This window comes from Empidonax traillii, unplaced genomic scaffold (genome assembly GCF_003031625.1).
Source record: "Empidonax traillii isolate 1590-97213 ecotype Southwest subspecies unplaced genomic scaffold, ASM303162v1 scaffold1018:size752740, whole genome shotgun sequence".
Classification (NCBI taxonomy): Eukaryota; Metazoa; Chordata; class Aves; order Passeriformes; family Tyrannidae; genus Empidonax; species Empidonax traillii.
Window position 1 is genome coordinate 99,347 of NW_020956211.1, and position 18,689 is coordinate 118,035.

Genomic DNA, 18,689 nt, shown 5'->3' on the forward strand with positions numbered 1-18,689 from the left:
CTTCTTCCTAGGTTAAATGAAGAAAATAGAAATCAGCTACAGCATAACTAACAATTAAGAACCAGAGTTGTTAACAGTCTGATTACCATACAGACGAAGAATCCCACTAATGAACTGCAATTTACATATTCAGTCATTAGAGTGGATGGGCCAATTTAAGGAAGAAGGTGTCTCCTCTGCAGACATTCCAGGCCTGATTTCAGGCTTGAGTTGCAAAGGCTACAGACTGCGGTTTCCTCCCACTGGTAAACAAAGAGTGACTCCATGAAAACAAAAGAAAACCCCCCTGAACTCCTCACATTTCTCTCTCCCAGCTATCACACATGAGGAGAGACAAATCAGTGCTCTTCACTGTGGTGGAGCTGGGAGCTAATTATGGAAATGAGTAAACAATAATGATCACCATTTCTAAAAATCCTGATTATTGCATGACCTTTCATTAATACACACTATCTCAGAACTAATTATATTGCTTCTAAAGTGAACTACGCCATTTTATATATATATTTTAGAAAAATGTTTGTATGTATCTGAATCTAATGAGAAATAACTTCTCTTTGAAGTAAATTTGGAAAAAGCCAATTGTCCCCCATGGAATGATGTTGTAACTCAGACCTCATTGCTCCAGAATAGGAACCATATCCAACCCCTGAGCTGGATCACACAGTGTGAGCAGTAAGAGGTAATTCCTGTCTTACCTTGGGTTGAAAAGCTCCTTGTAGGGATCCAAAGGGGCCAGTTGGAGGAATCATGGGAGGAATACCTGATACAGCTGGAGGATAGGAGTGAAACAGCTGGAACAGAGAGAGGAGAACATCAATGCCAGCACAGGACAGGCGGCTGAGCAACACAGAGAAAACATTCCTGTGCAGTAGGAGGAAAATGGTACATGGAGAAAACTGAGGAGCATCCAAGTGATCTCGTTGCAACAATGTTAGTTAAAGCATCAATGAGATGTTCACAGATGTCATGATGTTTAGAGCTTAAAAGCAGTTCCAAAATCAGGCAGCCAGAGCCTGTCCCTGCATTAGCCCAGCAGAGCATGAGACACACTTTGTTCCTTCAGTTATGAATTTTTAAATTGGAGAGAGGTTTTAAATGGCTTCGGTCTGTGAGTCGTTTCAAAAGAAAAGGCAGAATCCTGAGTTGAATAAGACTTAGAAATCTACTGTTTAAGTGGAAAAAACCCCTTACGAGTTCTAGGATATTGTATCATTAAAACTCCATTAGTACCTTGGGATTTTAATGGTATCTGTAGGAAATGAGGAAAATATGCACAATTCTTACTTCATTAGCCTGTCTGAGAGGATATCCTGCCACATCTAATATTAGCAGACAGACAATCTGATTTGTTACAAATTAGTATTTAAACAAAATTTTAAGGCAGAACCCTCTGAAAATGTAGGGTAATTTTTTATAAGGAGCGTCTGTTAAGCACAAAAACGTGCACATCTCCACTGACCTGCAGATAAACCCAAAGGAAACAAGCAGGTAAACTAAATAAATAAATTCTTGGCTGGGAGGGTGGGCAGGCCCTGGCACAGGCTGGGCACAGAAGCTGTGGCTGCCCCATCCCTGGGAGTGTCCAAGGCCAGGTTGGACAGGGCTTGGAGCAGCCTGGGCTGGTGGGAGGTGTCCCTGCCCATGGCAGGGGGTGGGATGGGCTTTAAGGTCCCTTCCAACCCAAACCATGCTGTGATAAACCACGACATCCCAATGTGACCTTGTCTCTGTGCTCTGGCTGTGACCCTTTGCCCCATTGCTGGAACACAGAACTCATCCAATTCCATGGAAATGCTGGGATTACACACCCAGCTGCCTTCTGATGGGAGTCAGGGATTCAGAGCATCACACTCCAAATACATTCTCCCAGTCAAAGCTCTGGATCTAACGGGATGGCTCCCAGCTCCACTGGGACTGCCACCCAAACACCCACTGGGGTCCTCTGGCTGAGACAAACCCCCTCTGAACACACCAGATCAAACTCAAGCATTGTTTGCTACTTTTAAGATCAAATAAATGAGTTAATGGCCAGTTGAACAGAAGCAGGACTGGGCAAAGTAAAAGACTGGACATGAAGGGCAGGAAAATACCAAGAAAATCCCATCCCAGAGTGAATCGGTATCACAAAGTTTTGATGGATTTGGTTATGCCAGGTATACACACGTGCCTTTCTTCATCCTTTTTCCTTCCACTAGCTTATCTTGCAAGGTCATTTATTCATATTATATTCACTGGTCACTGAGAAAATATTTCAGTATTTCAGAGGTGTCAGAAGATTTTCTCAGTTCAAAAGCATGGTATCAAACTTCTGTTCAGAATGTTGCTGCTGTTGTTTTTAATTCTCTTCAATTTGGACCTGCTCCATGCAATGGTGCAGAAAACACTTTGAGATTTAGTTGATAGTGAATGGTAGGCATTTGAGAAATCATTAAGAGACACTTGTCCTCATTTACAATAACTTTTAATGAGTAAAATGTGCTTTTAATCCTCCAGTGTCTTCTGCATTTAATTCTCTGTGTAATGGACTAATTCCAAATGATGGGAAAAGACATAATACTTTGTATTCTATTGGCTATGACTGATAATAAGGAATTATTTCCTTAGAGTTTTATAACAACCCGTAAGTTAATTAAATGTGACCTTTCCTCAAGGGCAGAATTATTAATAAAATATAAATATTATAACTCCATGATCTCTTTGTATCAGTTAAATTCCTCCAGCTTTCAGGATATATCTTTCATAGTCAGTGCTCCCTTTTTTCCCGGTATCCCTTCTCTTTGGAGCAGCATTTTCCCTTTCCAGCTTTCTCAGGGACCGCAGGAACCACAGGTCTCCTTGCCTGGGTGTGTGCAATGCTGAACTGGACCTGGCTGGAGGTAAAAGTAATGCCTCACTGTGCTAAAAGTGATTGTAAAATCAAAGGTGCCCAGAAAGAAAACTGATTTAAACCTCAACACGAGTTTCTATGTGAGCTGCATTCCCTGATCTACAGGAGATGGATTCCCACCCTCAAACAGACCTTGTTCTCCTGCAAAGTTCACCTGCACTCCCTGCCAGCTTTTTTAAGGCATCCAAATTCCTGGTGTGGCTCTGTAGTGGAAACTCTTGTCTGCAGGAAAGAGGGCTGTGGAAGTGCCACAGCTGGCCACTATTCCTATTTCTCCTGCCCTGGGGGCTGTGCTCTCACACCACTCAGGGGCTGCTTCTTGGAGCTGCAGCTGCTGAGGGAGCAGTTCCTGCCCCGTGGGGGGATCACAAAGCTCTGGCCTGGCTGGGGTTAAACACAGATCTCCATCCAGTGTCACCTGGAACCAGCATGTGGATCTCCTGCTATCAGCCTGCCAAATATCCCCCAGTGATCGCTGTGCAACCCCTTCCCAGGACAGACCTTTCCTGAAGGGAAGGCAGGGGAGGCACAAGGGAGCAGATCTGGGCCAGGGTCTACAGCACAGCTCCCTGGCTGATGGAGAACAGCCTTTCCTGACCTTAGAGGGGGGGATGCCATGACCTTTCCAATCCAGGTTGATAAGATATTATGTCACTGAATTTGAAAAGCAGATACAGCTGGAGACTTCTACACTGTTTCCTGTATTACATGTCAACTGCTGTGCTTTATTTCTAAAATTCTTGTACCTATCTCCCAGCTCCATGTTCCTGCTTGGATCAACACTGATGACAATATATCTCCTGAATCCATGTAAAGCTCAGCAAATCAGAGTGCAATTTTGCAAACAGCAATGCAAATGAGCAGCATTACCCTTTATTAGCACAGGCTTAAATGTTTGCCCAACACTCCTTGAGCCCTGGGCCTGCAAACACTCTCTTACTGTTCAAGTTACTCAAATGAAGTGCCAGAAACTACCAGGCCTGTTCAGATGTAGGACAGGCTGTGAGCAGGGACTGTGGTTAATCAGGACAGCAGAAAGCACCACACCATGGTCTTAACCAGTTTTTTTTGCCCAGTTCCACTTCCAAGCAAAACCAACACATAAAGCCAAGTGCTTTGCAGGTTTCTGAGTGCCGATGCAGTACTCCTTCTCTCATCAAAATATCATTCTTGGATTTAGAAACTCTTGCCATATTCAATCAGGTACCTGCCTCTGCCAATAGGATGAAGGAAATGCAACCCAGATTTCAGCAGCAAATGAATCAGTAGATTCAAACCCTTAGGAGCAGAAGGTTTACACTTAACTGGAATATTAAAGATCAGTTCATCTCAATAGATAACATTTTGGTAGCTTAGATAAGCACATCTAGTGCATAGCTGGATTTGTGTTGCTGTCATCAGACAGAGCTTTCAAAACATAACAAGCCCAGTGGATCAGCTGTGCCTTTGAAATCTGAAGAATAAGACAGGTTTTCAGATTTTATCAAACAAAATATGATAGATTAGGAAAACTATTAGATTACCTATCCCTGGAGGGTTTGTATGATAGTTTGTCAGTTCATTTCAAGTTTCTTAGGAAAAATATCAGCCTAAGGCTTTGTGGCACAACCGAAACACCGTGATGCAGTCACTGCTCCCTCCTGCTCCACGGAACAGTCAGCTCTTCTGTCTCATCTTTTCACATCAAACCTCTCCAAATGGTGTATGAGCAAGAGATCTTTTGATTGGAAAAGCTGATACTGCATCTTGATCAGAAACAAGCACCATGAGCGCAAGCCTTCAAAAGCCAAAGCAACCAAGGACGATAATGGTAAATCCTGGAGTGATGATTAGGGAGAGATTGGACACTGTGCCATTGACTGAGTGGTGACCCCAACCCACCACAGAAAAGCAGTGAAGTCAGTTTGAAACAGAGCAATAAAACTCACACTGTGACGGTAGAAGGGGTCAACTTTTGTAGGGTATTTGTCAAACTGCAAAGGGATCAAAGCACAAACTAGTTACTTGATATTTCCTTGCTTTGCTTCTGTTGGCAAAATAGAAGACAAACTTCTCTATTGTTTGGCAGCCAACAGAGAGGGAAAAAAAAATGCAGAAAATTAAGTTTCCAATGAAACTGTTTGGGATTTTTCTTTCTTCAAAGTAAATCAAGAGACAGGGAAATGGAAGAGGCACCTGAGTGCCCACTCCTCGTCCCTCAGCTCCCGTCCTTCACCTGAACCTACGAGGGAGGGACAGCCCTGCCTGTCCTGCCCAGCCACACCTGGGCAGCACAGGCCTCCTGCCCCACACCCTGGCAAATTCTTAACACTTTTTTTTTTTTTTTTTTTTGTAATAAAGAATAGAGTTGTGCTCTACTTATCCTCACATTTCTGCCTGGGGTACGCACCATGGGCGGTGCTGGCGTCGGCATGATGGCAGTGGGTGGGATGGCGTGGGGGAAAGGCGTGAAGGTGTGCTGGTGTGTGTGTTGGTGTGTGTGCTGGTGCTGGTGCTGGTGCTGGTGGAACTCTGTCCTCAGGTAGGGCGGGGGGCCCAAGGAGGCCCCGCGGTCCGCGCTCTGCGAGGCCAAAAACCGCGTGTTTAGTTCCTGCCGGAGGAGATCTTGTTCTGAAACACAAACAACAAAACAACCCCCCGTGAGCTCTGGGGCTTTTCCACACCTTGTGCCACTTACTTCGCTGGCTGTGGCATCAGTGCTGTATTTAAAGCCCTGTACAGGGTGAGAAAGTGCCCTCAGGTCTTCCCCGAAGGCCTGAGACATCTGAAAGTCTCCATCTCCCCTTCCTCACCAAGCCTGTTTTCACATTCTTCTGAGCATTAACCTGAGGATTCTCCCTAAATTTGTATGGACACAGATACAGCCCTAAATAGGTGAGGAGGTACCAGTAGGCTGGAGGAGCAACAGAGTGGCTGCTGCTCATGTGAGTACTCTGATGTACAAACTGATGTTACTCAAATGTTGATATTCCTCCACTTTCTTCCCCCACTTCCTTCTCAGGGGCCTGGTGAGGTCCTGGCACAGGTTGAGCACAGAAGCTGTGGCTGCCCCATCCCTGGAAGTGTCCAAGGCCAGGTTGGATGGGACTTGGAGCAACCTGGGCTAGTGGAAGGTGTCCCTGCCCATGGCAGGAGGGTGGATCCATATTTATATCCTTCCAACCCAAACCCTTCTGTGGTGCACGGTTTTCTCCAGTGATAAGAATCTCTCCATCTCACCCCCTACACCATCCTGCACAAACACAGGCTCAGCACCACTGTGCTCACAGCCACTGCAGACCCTCTCCCCAGCTGGGCTCAGACCACAACTGCAGTGAAGCCCTTCACCAGAGGGGTCACAGATTCGGTGGGGGCACGTGGTGTTCGTACCACGGGTTCAACAAAACAGACGTGAAAAAAGCACAGCCTTCCAAAAATAGTCATTCCCAGGGCAGAGCAAAAGTCATTGGGTACGTCTAAGCGTTCTGGGGCTTTGATATGACTTAAAACCATCCAGCAGTGAGTACAGCCTCTCCTCAACCAACAGTGCACCAAAACCAGAGAACTGCTCTCCTCCACTGCACGAGACCCGCCGGGCCACGACCCCTCTGGCTCTTACCTGAGTAAGTGCTACCAGCTGGGTGTCCTGGAACCTGCAGTGTCCCTGACGTCAGTGGAGGTGGAGGGGGCAGAGCCGTGGGAGGGGCAAACATATTGGGGTGGTGGGGGTGTGCTGGGGGCTGCAGGGTGGGCGTGAAGGTGTGCAGGGGGCTGTGGCTGGGCAGGGACAGCGGGAACGGGGAGGCCGAGGGGTGGTGGGATATGTGGGGAGGAGGGGCCTGAGTCTTGGCAGGAGTGCTGCTTCTGCTGCTGCTGTTAACGAGAAGAAACGCAATTAGGCTTTGCATGGAGGGGAGGAAAGCTCCAAATACAGACACCCCTCCTCCCCCAGCCCACACACGGCTCACGTTCAACACAGCACGGATGGAACCCACGGATTACAAATGCAGGGTACTATTCCCAACCCCACCACTGTGATACCCCTCCCTGCAACCACCTGCTGGACCTTCTCTGCTATCTTTTACTTCCTTTGGTCTCTCCACACCAGTACTTGAGACATATTCTCCCTCTCTGCAGGAGGTTGGTATTCTGTCCCCCAACAACACAGGGATGACACACAAAGGAGTAATCAGCCCTGTGCATTCATTACTTAATTATCAGGTCCTTTCTGCATGACTGCTTCTGATTCATGTTTTCAGGCAAATGGAGCTCAAAATCAGCGATCACTGCATTGCTAAAAGTTTAATTTTTTTTTTTTGCTATGAATTAGTAAGATGAAAGACTGCAGAAAATGTGAAATGAAGTTGAGAAGGCAACAAAAGACATGCTTATTGTATAGTTAATGCCTCTCTCTACCCCCACAATATAAAGAGATAACACGATAAGTATTTGTGATTACACTGGTTGCAGTATCTCAGGTTTCTTCTCCTACTGATGAGTATTTAAAATATAATCATGTAGGGCTGAATTCTACTTTATTTCACATAACAACATGCTCCTATTGCAGTGACTTTCAAAGACAAGCAATACCAGCTTGGTTAAAAATAAATCCAAGTCTTAAACACCTCCGTAGTCAAACCATGAAGCAACCATAGTGTGGTTCACCAGGTCTTGAAGGTCACCATCTGCCTCAGATTTGGGGAATGACAGCTTTGCTTAGAGCAGGGGAAACCTGAGGGTCCTGACTCAGACATCACAGGTTCCTGTAAATGTGTTGTTTAATCTCACTGCTCATCTTTAGAGGGGGATAACAAAAGGTGAGGCTGATCTCACTGTGCCAGGTGAGTGAGAGAAGAACACTGCCAGGTGTCAGCAGCGCAGGAAACACGAAGCTTTGCAGTCCCTGGTGTGTGATGGGTGCTGGGCTGTGTGCAGCTGCACCACGCTCCCTGCTCTAGGGCATGGCAGTGGCTGGAGAAATCAGATGTTTACAGGGATGGCAGGGTTAAAGAGTCACCCTTCAGAGAGCAGCCCAGCCTGCAGGAACTGTGATTTTCTTCCCCTCATGTATACTGTTCCAAATCCCCTCCAAAACCCCAAGACAGGCAGGAAAAGTAAAAGCTAATTTAAAAATACCCAGGGTTTATGGGATTGCCAGGTCAGAGTGATCCTGGCCCATCTCAGGGTAAGAGCTGAGGTTAAATGTGCTGAATCCCCTTCACTTCCCAGGGATGGGATGGGATGTGCTGTCACTGATCTCCTTTAGTTAATTCCCCTCCACTCCATCAGCGCAGCGTCCCACCCCAGCCCCCCAGCCCAGCGTGGCTGCAGTGACCCACACCCACGTCTCCATCCCCCTACCTTAAGCTGTTGAGGCTCAAGCTGCTGCTGTTGTAGGCGGAGAGGGGCTGGGAGAGGCTCTGTGCGGCGGGATGGGGCTGCACGGCGGGCAGGGCCGGGTGGGCCGGCGGCAGCGGCGACTGTGGCCGCGGCGGATGCTGAGAGGGAGGATGCTGTCCTGGAGGGTGCTGTCCTGGGGGGTGCTGTCCAGTGGGATGCTGTCCAGGGGGGTGCTGTCCAGGGGGGTGTTGGGGAGCAGGGGCCCGGGAGGGCTCCTCGGGGGCAGGGGGCAGCGGCGGGGGCGGCGGGACGGGCAGCTCCGGGCGCGGGGCGAGCGCGGGGCTGGGGCAGCGGGCCTGGGGCGGCTCGGGGGGAGGCTGGGCCAGGGGCTGCGCCGCCTGAGGGCAAGGGTCTTTAGGCACCACGGGCTCAAGGACTGGGTCTTTGCTGCTGTCCTGGCTCTTCTCTTGGCTCCTTTCTAATCCCGATATTTTGGGGACAGCCGGGCCCCGAGCGCCAGGGTCGTCATTTTCAGCGGGCGGACCGACTCCTAACTCCTTATCTGCAACAACAGCACAGGCAGGAATGGTTAAAACCAAGCTAGCAAAACCAGTCCCCCTCTGGGCAGTTCCATTTTGCTTTCACCAAGAACTACCCGTGCCAACGTGAAACCAAATCGAATCCCTCTGCCTGTCTTCCCCTCCCTCCCATAACCCTCCTCAAAATAAACCCCCTGGCAGAGAAGAGAGACCCTGCTTAGTGCTGCTGTTCTCTATCATTGTTACTCATCATCACTCCCTCACTGACCACCAAGGGAACAAATGCCACTGAGCTCTGGGCCTTATCAACAGAAACATCAAGGCTGGCAAAGACCTTCAAGATCATCAACCACCAACTCAGCACCACCACCATGCTCACCACTAACCATGTCCTCAAAGGCCACATCCACATGTTTCTTGAACACTTCCAGGGATGATGATTCCACCACTGCCCTGGGCAGCTGTGCCAGTAGTGCCTGACCACCCTTTTAGCGAAGGAATTTTTCCCAATATCCAACCTAAACCTCCCTTGGCACAACTTGAGGCTGTTTCCTCTCTTGTCTCTTGTTCCCTGGGAGCAGAGCCCGACCCCCACCTGGCTCCCCTCTCCTGTCAGGGAGTTGAAGAGAGTGAGAAGGTCCTCCCTGAGCCTCCTTTTCTCCAGGCTGAGCCCCTCCAGCTCCCTGAGACACTCAGACCCTTCAACGTGACACAAGATCTAAACATTAAACACACACTGGCAGGAACCCTGGTTCTTTTTGGTTGGCTGGTCATAGAATGACTTAATTCTATTTTCCAACTCTTTAATAATATTAATTAATTAACAGTAGTATAATTTTAACATTTGCTACAGTGGAGTTCTGCTCACTGGGGCTCTACAGCAATTTCCCACTGGAATCACTCCCCAAACCTTCTGCCAAAGCATATCCAGTCCATGGCACCCCTTGGAATAAACTGAGGGAATGCAGCTGACCCAAGATTGGAAAAGGTGGTGCCTGAAGGAGGGGGAATCAGGAGCACCATTTAGGGCTGTATCTCCCAATATCTTGGAATATCTGAACTTAGACCTTCAGCAAATATGGAAGTGCAGGGTATGGAAAACACAGAAGGTTTAAAGGAACTTAGGACAAACTTGTAATTAAAAAAGGATCCAGTGTTCTTAATAACCTTAAAACAGGAAAACTTTACTCCTTCTTCTGCCAGTTTTGAGGGGTAAAATGAGTAATTGCATAATAAAATAATATACATCCAGTGAAAATTGTTGACAGCTCCACTGTCCAAACCCCGAAGTAATGGAGTGAAATAAAGAGGATGGGGAGTGAGATCGTCCAGCCCATAGCCCAGGCACACATGTTCTGCCACCATCACATCACTGGAGACAGCCTGGCAGTAATGTGTCACAAACACAGCATCACTTGGGCTTCATTTAGCTAAGACATCAAAATAAACCATGTCAGGCACCCTGTTACTGGTGGTTTACAGGCCCTGTGCAAAGGTAGCAGCCTGGTATATATATATATATAGAGAGAGAGAGAGAGAGAGGTTTTTGTAGTTTGTAGACAGGAGGTGGGGAAAAAAGGGTAAAGAGAGGCAAAAAGAAGGTAAAGAGGATAAGAAGGAAGAAGGAAAGGGGGAAAAAGTAAGCAGACTTATTTGATGAGGACCTACTTTAATCACTTCTGGAATATGCAACCTGTAACAAGCACAGAGGCTCCTCCACAGATTTGGATCAGAAGACTTTGGAGGCAAGAGTGGAACTCCAGAGGGATAAAAATAATTACTGTGCCGTATGCTCAAGGTCTATCTCACTGCAATTAAAGTGCAGGTTCTAAATAAAGGGAACTTCCCTTGCATTAATTGTTTGGATCAATCCTGTTTGATCAAACAATTTTAGAAATTAGACAGACAGTGATGTGCACATGTGTAAAGGCAGGTCCCCAAAGGAGGAAAGAAGAGAGCAAGTTTGTTCAGGAATAGGTGGATCTGTATTCTCAGTCCTTATGGGTATAAGAGTTACAAGTTTTTGTGGGTTTGGTCACTTTCTTTTTTTTTTTTTTTTTTTTAAACATAATTAGGGCTTTGAGGGCTTAGCCTTGTCATTAGAAATCCCCTACTAGATGAATGAAGTAGGTGGTCTGGAAATCCTGCACAGGTGATACTTCCAAATCGACAGGGAACACCTTGCGCTCACAGTGCATTCATTAAATCCTTTCATTTGGTATTTTTAGCCCCTCTAATGTGTGGAACATTTATTCAGCACAGCTCTGTGCTAAGGATCTGCTCCTCACGCTCCTCCTCCCCAGGAGAAAAGGGTTGGGAATGCCACTGTCTCCTGGGGATCTTTTGCTGCTGCTCACATCTTCATCACACAGCACCCAAGTGCCATTCCTGGGGGCCTGCACTTGGAAGATGCTTTGTGTAGTGAGATAATGTTATTCCAAATGTGCCCATGGTTTCTCCCTCTCCCTGTCTGACCCCCCAGCACCCACACAGCCCCCCAGCACAGGGTCAGCTGTCCAGGAGCCTCTCTAAGCCCAGTAACCCAGTGCACACATCCCTGCATGGGTGATCATTATGCTGTACAAATCAGAAATTTCTCATCCCACAGTATCTGTTTGGGGAGCTGAAATCCCCCCTCAGTGATGAACATTACCAGTTACAAGTACTCGGGCTCCCAGTTCTCCCAGCACTCACTGGTGGGGCACATTTTGTCTAAATGAGCAACATCATTGACCTCCCCAGGGCTGGCCATGGCACTGAACAGGGCAGTGACAGCCCCAAACCTCCACGAGGCTTTGGACAACGCTCTCAGGGACAGGGTGGGATTATTGGGGTGTCTGTGCAGGGCCAGGAGCTGGACTGGATGATCCTTGTGGGTCCCTCCCAGCTCAATTCTGGGATTCTGTGTTTCATAAGGAGGGCTCGAGTCTTCATCAACAGCACTTCAGGGTCACACAGACAACATTAGGCTCTTTCTACCAGTGCCTCCTGACTGACAGGCTCAGTGTGAGAGCTATGGGGAAAAAAAAACCCTTTGTGTCACTGTGACACAGACAACCCAACCTTCTGAGTTTGTTTATCATCACAGCAATTCATCTGCACCCAAGAGCTGAGGAAGCACCAAGTGAACTTTCTCTGCTGGCAGCCTCCACACTCTGTTCTGGATGAAGTGGAATTATGGCATCGTTTTTCAGGAGGGCAGGAACTGTGATGTAATTCCATGCTGACACAGGCCTCCCTTTCCCCACTGGGTTGAAACTGCATCAGCAGCACTCAGTCCTTTACTGGAAAAGGAATAAAGCCACAATTTGATGCTGAGGATTGAGGAACATTGGCTAAGCTTGTCCCACCCACACAGCTTCCATTATCTTTCTCCTTTCCTGTGCCATTTGATGTGTCTTAAATTTCAAATTTCTCTGTTTTTCACTTAGCACAGACAAACTGGGGATGTCCCAAGAGGAAGGACTCCCAGTAGCCTCCATGAAGCCCTGCAGTGTGTGTGATTATTACTGGGTTGGCTCCACTACACGTCCCTCCAGAGCCATGGACTTGTATAATGAGCACAGATTATATGCAGCTTTCCACCACTGCCTCTCTTCCTAATGTGCAAACCAGTAAAATTTGACTCAAACTCCACATTCTGGCTCCTTTGTACCATCTGGGTGGTCCCAAAGAGCCAGAGGAAGGCCAGGGGTGGCCACTGAGAACATCCCAGCCACAGGTGATGCCCAGCTGTGCTTCTGCTGACAGAAGGGCCCCATCAGAACTGGCCAAATTTGAAATTTCAGAGATCCACCAATACAGAACACTCATTTTGCCTGGGCAGGTGTTGCTTGCAATGGGTTCACCGTGTCTGGTTGCACAGGAGGTGCCAAGAGCCAGCACAGGGCATTCCATGATGAGAAGAGCTGAGACCCCTGGGCAGTCCCAGTGGCAGCCAAGGATGTGTGACCTGGGCATCCCTGCCCTGCCCTGCCAGCACCTGGGGAATAAAACCTCAGGCAATGTCCTGTGTGATGCTGTCAATTCACAGTGGCCAAGCTTTCTTTCTGAGCTTAAAATCATCCAACTTTTCCATGTCCAGGTCAGGAGTGTCATCTAAAAACTAGGCTGTGTCATACCCTGTCACTCCTCACTCTGTCTGCATCAGGATTCAGCCTGGAGAGCCTTCAGGCATCTTCAAAGAACTTTTCAGAACCAGCACTAAATTTGCCACTTTCCTGAAAGTTTTGAATTAAGCTCCAAGTCCTTATTACACAAGTAAGAAAATGATAGGAATTTTCAGTGTTTTGCAGCATTATCTCTGGGACTGAGCATTCAGCCTACCAACGAAACATTTTATAGCATTATTTAATTTAAAAATAGTATTAATTTTCTTTTTCTACTTTGCTAAGTCGAACTCTTCTCTCGAGAACGCTGCCTCTGCCCAACTCAAGTTTTCTGCAAACTTCTTAATGCAAGATAAAAACACAGATCTTTCAAAACCAGAAAAACTCTTTTCTCCAGCTTTACCCCGGATAAGGGTGGAGTTGGTGCAAACTGCCACAGCAAATACAAGCCCCTAAAAGATCATGGAGTGCAGGAAAGATCCACCCCACAGCCCACCAGCCCTGGGAGGTTCAACCCTCAGCAAGCACTTGAAATAACGAATCAGGTTTAAGGCCTGAGTGTCCTTTTCAGATTGATTAGACACTGGTCAGTGCAGCTCTGGGATGAGCAGGGGCAGTGACAGGAGCTGCTCCTGCCCAGCAGGGAGGAGGTTATTGGGATCACACAGGCCCCAGAGGGATTCAGCTGCTCCGCTGGATACACACAATTTGCTAAAAACAATTTCTCATTTTTAGCACACAGTCATCTTTCAGCCTAATTTCCAAGGACACTAACAAAGCATTTGATTATGCAAATGAAGAAGATGCCTTGGAAAGCGCAGTTACTGCAGCTCTGTCATCTGCTGATAGCAATTACTCCCCAGTAAGCAGGTATTTAGTACAAGTGAACAGCAAGGCTGGTGACACACTTTGTACTTAATTATAAAACAAAGGAAATCATTCAGGACAAAAGATTTTGCTACCTCCTGTTAAAAATGTTTATCTTCTGCGTTCAAAGGGATTTAATTGTCAACAATGAAGTTGCAGATCAATGAAAAGAAGCACTTAGTGGGATTGCACAAGATGTTGACAATTCTTCAGTCATTGAGCTGCTTCTGGCCTTGATTTGAGAGTGCAGAGTCCTCTAATACTGTACACGAAATAATTTATTTAATCCAGCTCTTAAACAGAACATACTTTATAAATGTAACTCCGATAGCCCATACACTGGGAGTGTAATACTGACAGCCTCTATTTTTAAAAAAAGCAATTTTTACTTAGTGAAAAGGAACGAGATAAAGCTTTCTAGAGGAAAGCAAAGTACAGAACATCCAAACATCCCCCTCTCTCAGAAATCCTGAGATTTTTGTGAATAGGAAGGAGCTGCAGGCTCAGCATGACAGACATTGAGAAACACCAGGAAAACTCAGTCCTGCTTCAGTGTAGGGACACAACATGCACAGCCAAAGGTTTATTTCCAATAGGGAAAATCTCCTGACTTCCTAACCCTTCCAGTTCAGAATCAATAGATTACATCATTAACTACACAACCCTGAAGTATTCCATGGCCAGCTCAAGTGCTGACTGAAGGGGACTTCTCTCAAACGTCAGGAAAACTTCCCACATGGGAACTGCCACTGCCAGAGTCACTGGGGGATATTGTTTGGTAATAATGGGTTTGAGCTCTAAGAGTTTTACCTTCCTGTTTCAATTCTACATTTTTTAATTAAAGAAACCTAGCTCTTGCCATCACAGTATTTCTAAAGCACACCCAGATTCACACAAATGTAGGCAACACCTTGCTAAGCTGGGCTGGTGGTCTGTGCTTTCCTACCACCCACTGCACCAGCACGAGGCTTTTCCAAATCAGGTGCACAGCCCTTGGAGCCAGTGTGTGAAAACCCACTGCCCAGCCCAGGGGAGATTTTCTGCCAAGGTTCTCTAGAACTGTGGTAACAACCATGAGCTCGTTATGTACCTCAATCTCAAGCGTCATAGAATCCCAGAATGGTTTGGGTTGAAGGGACCTTAAAACCCACCTCATTCCACCCTGCCATGGGCAGGGACACCTTCCACCAGCCCAGGTGGCTCCAAGCCCCATCCAACCTGGCCTTGGAAACTTCCAGGGATGGGGCAGCCACAGCTTCTCTGCCCAACCTGTGCCAGGGCCTGCCCACCCTCCCAAGGAAGGATTCCCTCCCAATATCCCACATAACCCTGCCCTCTGGCAGTGGGAAGCCATTCCCTCTTGTTCTCTCCAGGCCTTTGTCCAAAGTCCTTCTCTGCCTTCTGCAATCCTCTTTGGGATACTCCAGAAACACCCTGTGACCCACCCAGTGGTGAGAGCATTTCAAACCCGCCCAGAGCAAATAACGTGGCTGTACAAGACAATAATCGATTAAAAAAGAAAGCACAGGAAGGCTCCATCATTTTCTCCCATTATCAACAGGGACATCACCTCAGCACAAAATTAACCCCATCACAGGGCGAGGGAAGGCAAATACAGTGGGCTTATCCAATATATTTGCCTTGGCCACATAGCCACAATATTCCCTCAAATGCCCGTGACATCTGCTCAGCCCACTCGAATGTGACAGGATTACTTGAATGAGCCTGAACAAAACCAGCTTTCAAAAGCAGCTTGAAAAGTATCACTGATTGAATTTAGCCTGACAGCTCAGTTTAATATACCAAGGACAAAAAAGATCTGTGTGATATGTTTATACAGCAGAATAACACATCTATTCCCCGTGAGAGGTGTCATACCCACAACTCACCAGCCACATACCCCTGGTTCCTTTGGGAATTTGTTCTTTAGAGCCAAGCATTTCTATTCTGATTTTAAAGGCATGATGCCAATATAAGCAGAGAGCTTAAAAACTCTTGCTAACACTATAAGATCACGTTCAGCCTGACCAAGACAATTCCTACTTTTAATTACAAGTATTTCAGCTCACTGGTGTCTCCAGGGAAACTTTGCTGAGCTTACACATCCAAACTCCCCCCTTCAGGGTCAGTTGACACTACTCTCATGCTCTGCACTGTTTTGCTCATGTTTCCAATGCTGCAGAGAAAAATGTGGGTATTATGGAACCACAGAATCACAGCAGCATTAGGGTTGGAAAAGCCATCTGAGATCATCGAGTCCAACCATTCTCCAGCACCACCAAGGCCACCACTGACCCATGTCCCCAGGTCCCACATCCACAAGGCTGTTAAATCTCACCAGGGGTGGTGATTCCACCACCACCCTGGGCAGCTGTGCCAGGGCTTATCCAACCACCTGCTCTAACACAGCACTGCTGAGGAAGAATTCTTCTGGTCTGGGTCATATCAGCAAATGCAGATTTCACTGCTCCTGGCCAAAGAAGTGTCTCATTAAATGTGTCAATTATAAATGTCCAGTAATGCCCATCTCTTTGTAAATTGAATTTCTTGGATGGGCTAAAACACATCCCATGAATTCACTTTGTTTTAAAAGGGGGGGAAAAGGAAGCTAATTTACTGAACCGGTTAAAATATGTAACTGAAGATCTACCTACAATTTGTGTTTCATTCCTTTGACAACATGGTTACCAGAAGCTTTTCTTTGCATGTAAACATGACTCTGCACACCAAATTCTTCCTGCAAGGGACGGTACTATAGAACTTAAATGACTTTATAGAAATGAAAATAGAAAAGAATACAAAATTGAGAAAAAGGCAACAACAAGGACTCTTTGGCATGTTTCGTTCTTGCATCATTCCACAGCATTTTATACACAGGAGTGGGATATTCCACTGTATGGCAAGTCAGAAATCGAGAACTTTCTAGCTCTGAATGACAGCCATCCCTATGGGACCACTGCTGTCTCCTCAATAATTCCCTGTAGGTATTGGGGCCTTTTGTGGTCCAAAGGTCTCTTGGTGCTCTCCCACCCCTCCATCATTGCTAGGACAGGTTTCCTTGCTCTTGGTAACTTGTGCTCTTGACCATGTCCCTCCAAACCTGCTCTCCACATCATAAGCAGACACCAGCCAGACCACAGCCCTCCCAGGAACCAAACCTGCAGAAACAGCTGAGATCTGAGTATTTGCCCAAGTCACCCCCACATTCAGACAGGAGGTGGGGAGCTGTGGAGCCTGGCAGGGCACACAGAGATGCTATTTTCCATGTCCATGGCAATTGGAAAAGCTGTGCTGCCAACCAGCTCTGCTTTCACACGTGTCAGGTCAGCTGGTGGTTCCTGGCAGAGTGAATTTTGGTACAGCAAAGAGCCCCTTATATCCTACCCTCACTGCTTCACACAGTGTGACACGTTTACTCCAATCAGCTGAACTACTCTCACTACATTTGCCTGTGACCTGAGGGGTTTTATTCCTTATAAATACATACAGCAGGACTGTGAAATAGGATTTCTGACAGGACTATTGACTCATTGAGCACTGTGCTTGCCCTCCAACAGACCTGGAGGAGTAACACATGTCATGCCAGGCAGGCACCTCCATGTGACCAAGAAACTATTTTCCTTAAGCCCAGTGGATGATCACTTTTACCGTGAACACAGGTCGGGCAGTGCCCATCATCTCAGGGTACCACTTTTGCCACTCTTTCATCATTTTGCTGGAAGATTGACTCAAATGTCACTGAGCACTGGCCCTGGCAGTTTGTAGAAAATGCAATTTGGGACACTGTGGTTTTTTATTACCAACCTGAAAGCAAAATTCGAGTGAAGGTGCAAAGTCAGGGTGAAGGTGTTTGTGAACTACCTGTTCACTGCTCAGGCAGATGTTGTCTTCAAGGAAGCTCTGACTCAAGTGTTTATTCCCAGAGGTGTGGATAATCTCTGCCCTGTCCATACAGATGACTAAAAAGACACTGAGTTGCTGTGAAAGTGCCTTTGCACATCATCATCATCATCAGTGCTCACCTCAGTGTTTACTGACTGACCTGGCTGTAATGAAAACAGCAGAGCAGCAGGTCAGCAGCGTTCCTGTTAGGACAGAGAAGCTGTCTGAGAGGCTGCCACATGAACACATCCTAAACCACCCCAGCAGCAGTGAACACAAACACCCCCAGCTCGGTGTCAGCTCAGCACCACACTCAAAAATCTACACAAACATCCTCGGTCCCAAAATAAACGGTGAGCAGTGAAGGCCAGATGAGCGTCAGATCTGCCCCACACAAACCTCCACTGTCACTGTGGTGTGGTTAATGAGCTGGCAGGTCAGAGGGCTGACACAGCAGTATCCTGCAAGCAGAAAGGACACCAACATCAGGACAGCCCTGCCTGCTGCAGGGTGCTTCTGCACCCCCAAACACGGGGATTTTCTACACAGACTGGAATCATTAGCCTGTGTATGATTCATAATACCATTTGTGCTCCTCACTTTTATTTTGATTCGTGTTGTGCCTTGCTGCTGAGGCTAATTATTATCCAGCACTGGTGCATTCAAAGACTCCAGCCTCACACACAGGGTTTTGTGATGTTGCCTCCATGTCACAAGGAACTGTAATTCTAAAAGGATTAAAAGTTTACCAGCACAGCCATGTAAAGTAGAAAATGAATTGTTCACTCTTCTCATCTCTGTTTGGAAATTAGATTAGGGGCTCCAAGTGAGCTGAAATACAGAATGAGGCAAATCTATGTGATTAGCTCACAGGTGGCCAGTGAGCCTTTCTGGGCTTCAAAGCCTGGCAGATTCCCATTAGCTGCAATAATAAAAGAATGTGTACTTATCCCTCAGCCCCAGCCCTGCCCTGTGCCAACACGGCTACCTGCTGTGCTAATCCTCAGAGCCAACATCATCATCCCCAGCTGCTGGTTCATGAGTTTGCTCAGCTGTCAGTTGGGACACACGGCCTGTGTGGCA

General features: G+C 47.1%; 1 protein-coding gene and 1 long non-coding RNA gene across 5 annotated transcripts in view; both read right to left on the bottom strand.

Annotated features, from left to right (window-relative positions):
* AUTS2 (activator of transcription and developmental regulator AUTS2) overlaps positions 1 to 8,400 on the bottom strand; it is a 33,406-nt gene extending 25,006 nt beyond the window's left edge. The window contains exons 1-5 of one of the 4 annotated variants that reach the window (XM_027904190.1): positions 8,231 to 8,397; positions 6,489 to 6,739; positions 5,280 to 5,500; positions 4,819 to 4,863; positions 699 to 794 (exon numbers count right to left, since the gene is read on the bottom strand). In XM_027904190.1, coding sequence (XP_027759991.1) covers positions 699 to 794; positions 4,819 to 4,863; positions 5,280 to 5,500; positions 6,489 to 6,582 — 456 coding nt within the window. In that variant the 5' untranslated portion in view covers positions 6,583 to 6,739; positions 8,231 to 8,397. Of the gene's footprint in view, positions 1 to 698; positions 795 to 4,818; positions 4,864 to 5,279; positions 5,501 to 6,488 lie in introns of all 4 variants that reach the window. The other 3 variants (XM_027904192.1, XM_027904188.1, XM_027904189.1) reach the window with 3 other exon arrangements.
* Positions 8,401 to 8,536: 136 nt separating this feature from the next.
* LOC114068241 overlaps positions 8,537 to 18,689 on the bottom strand; it is a 47,157-nt gene continuing 37,004 nt past the window's right edge. Inside the window, exon 3 of the long non-coding RNA XR_003573533.1 lies at positions 8,537 to 8,771. This is a non-coding gene — a long non-coding RNA (uncharacterized LOC114068241). The remainder of the gene's footprint in view (positions 8,772 to 18,689) is intronic.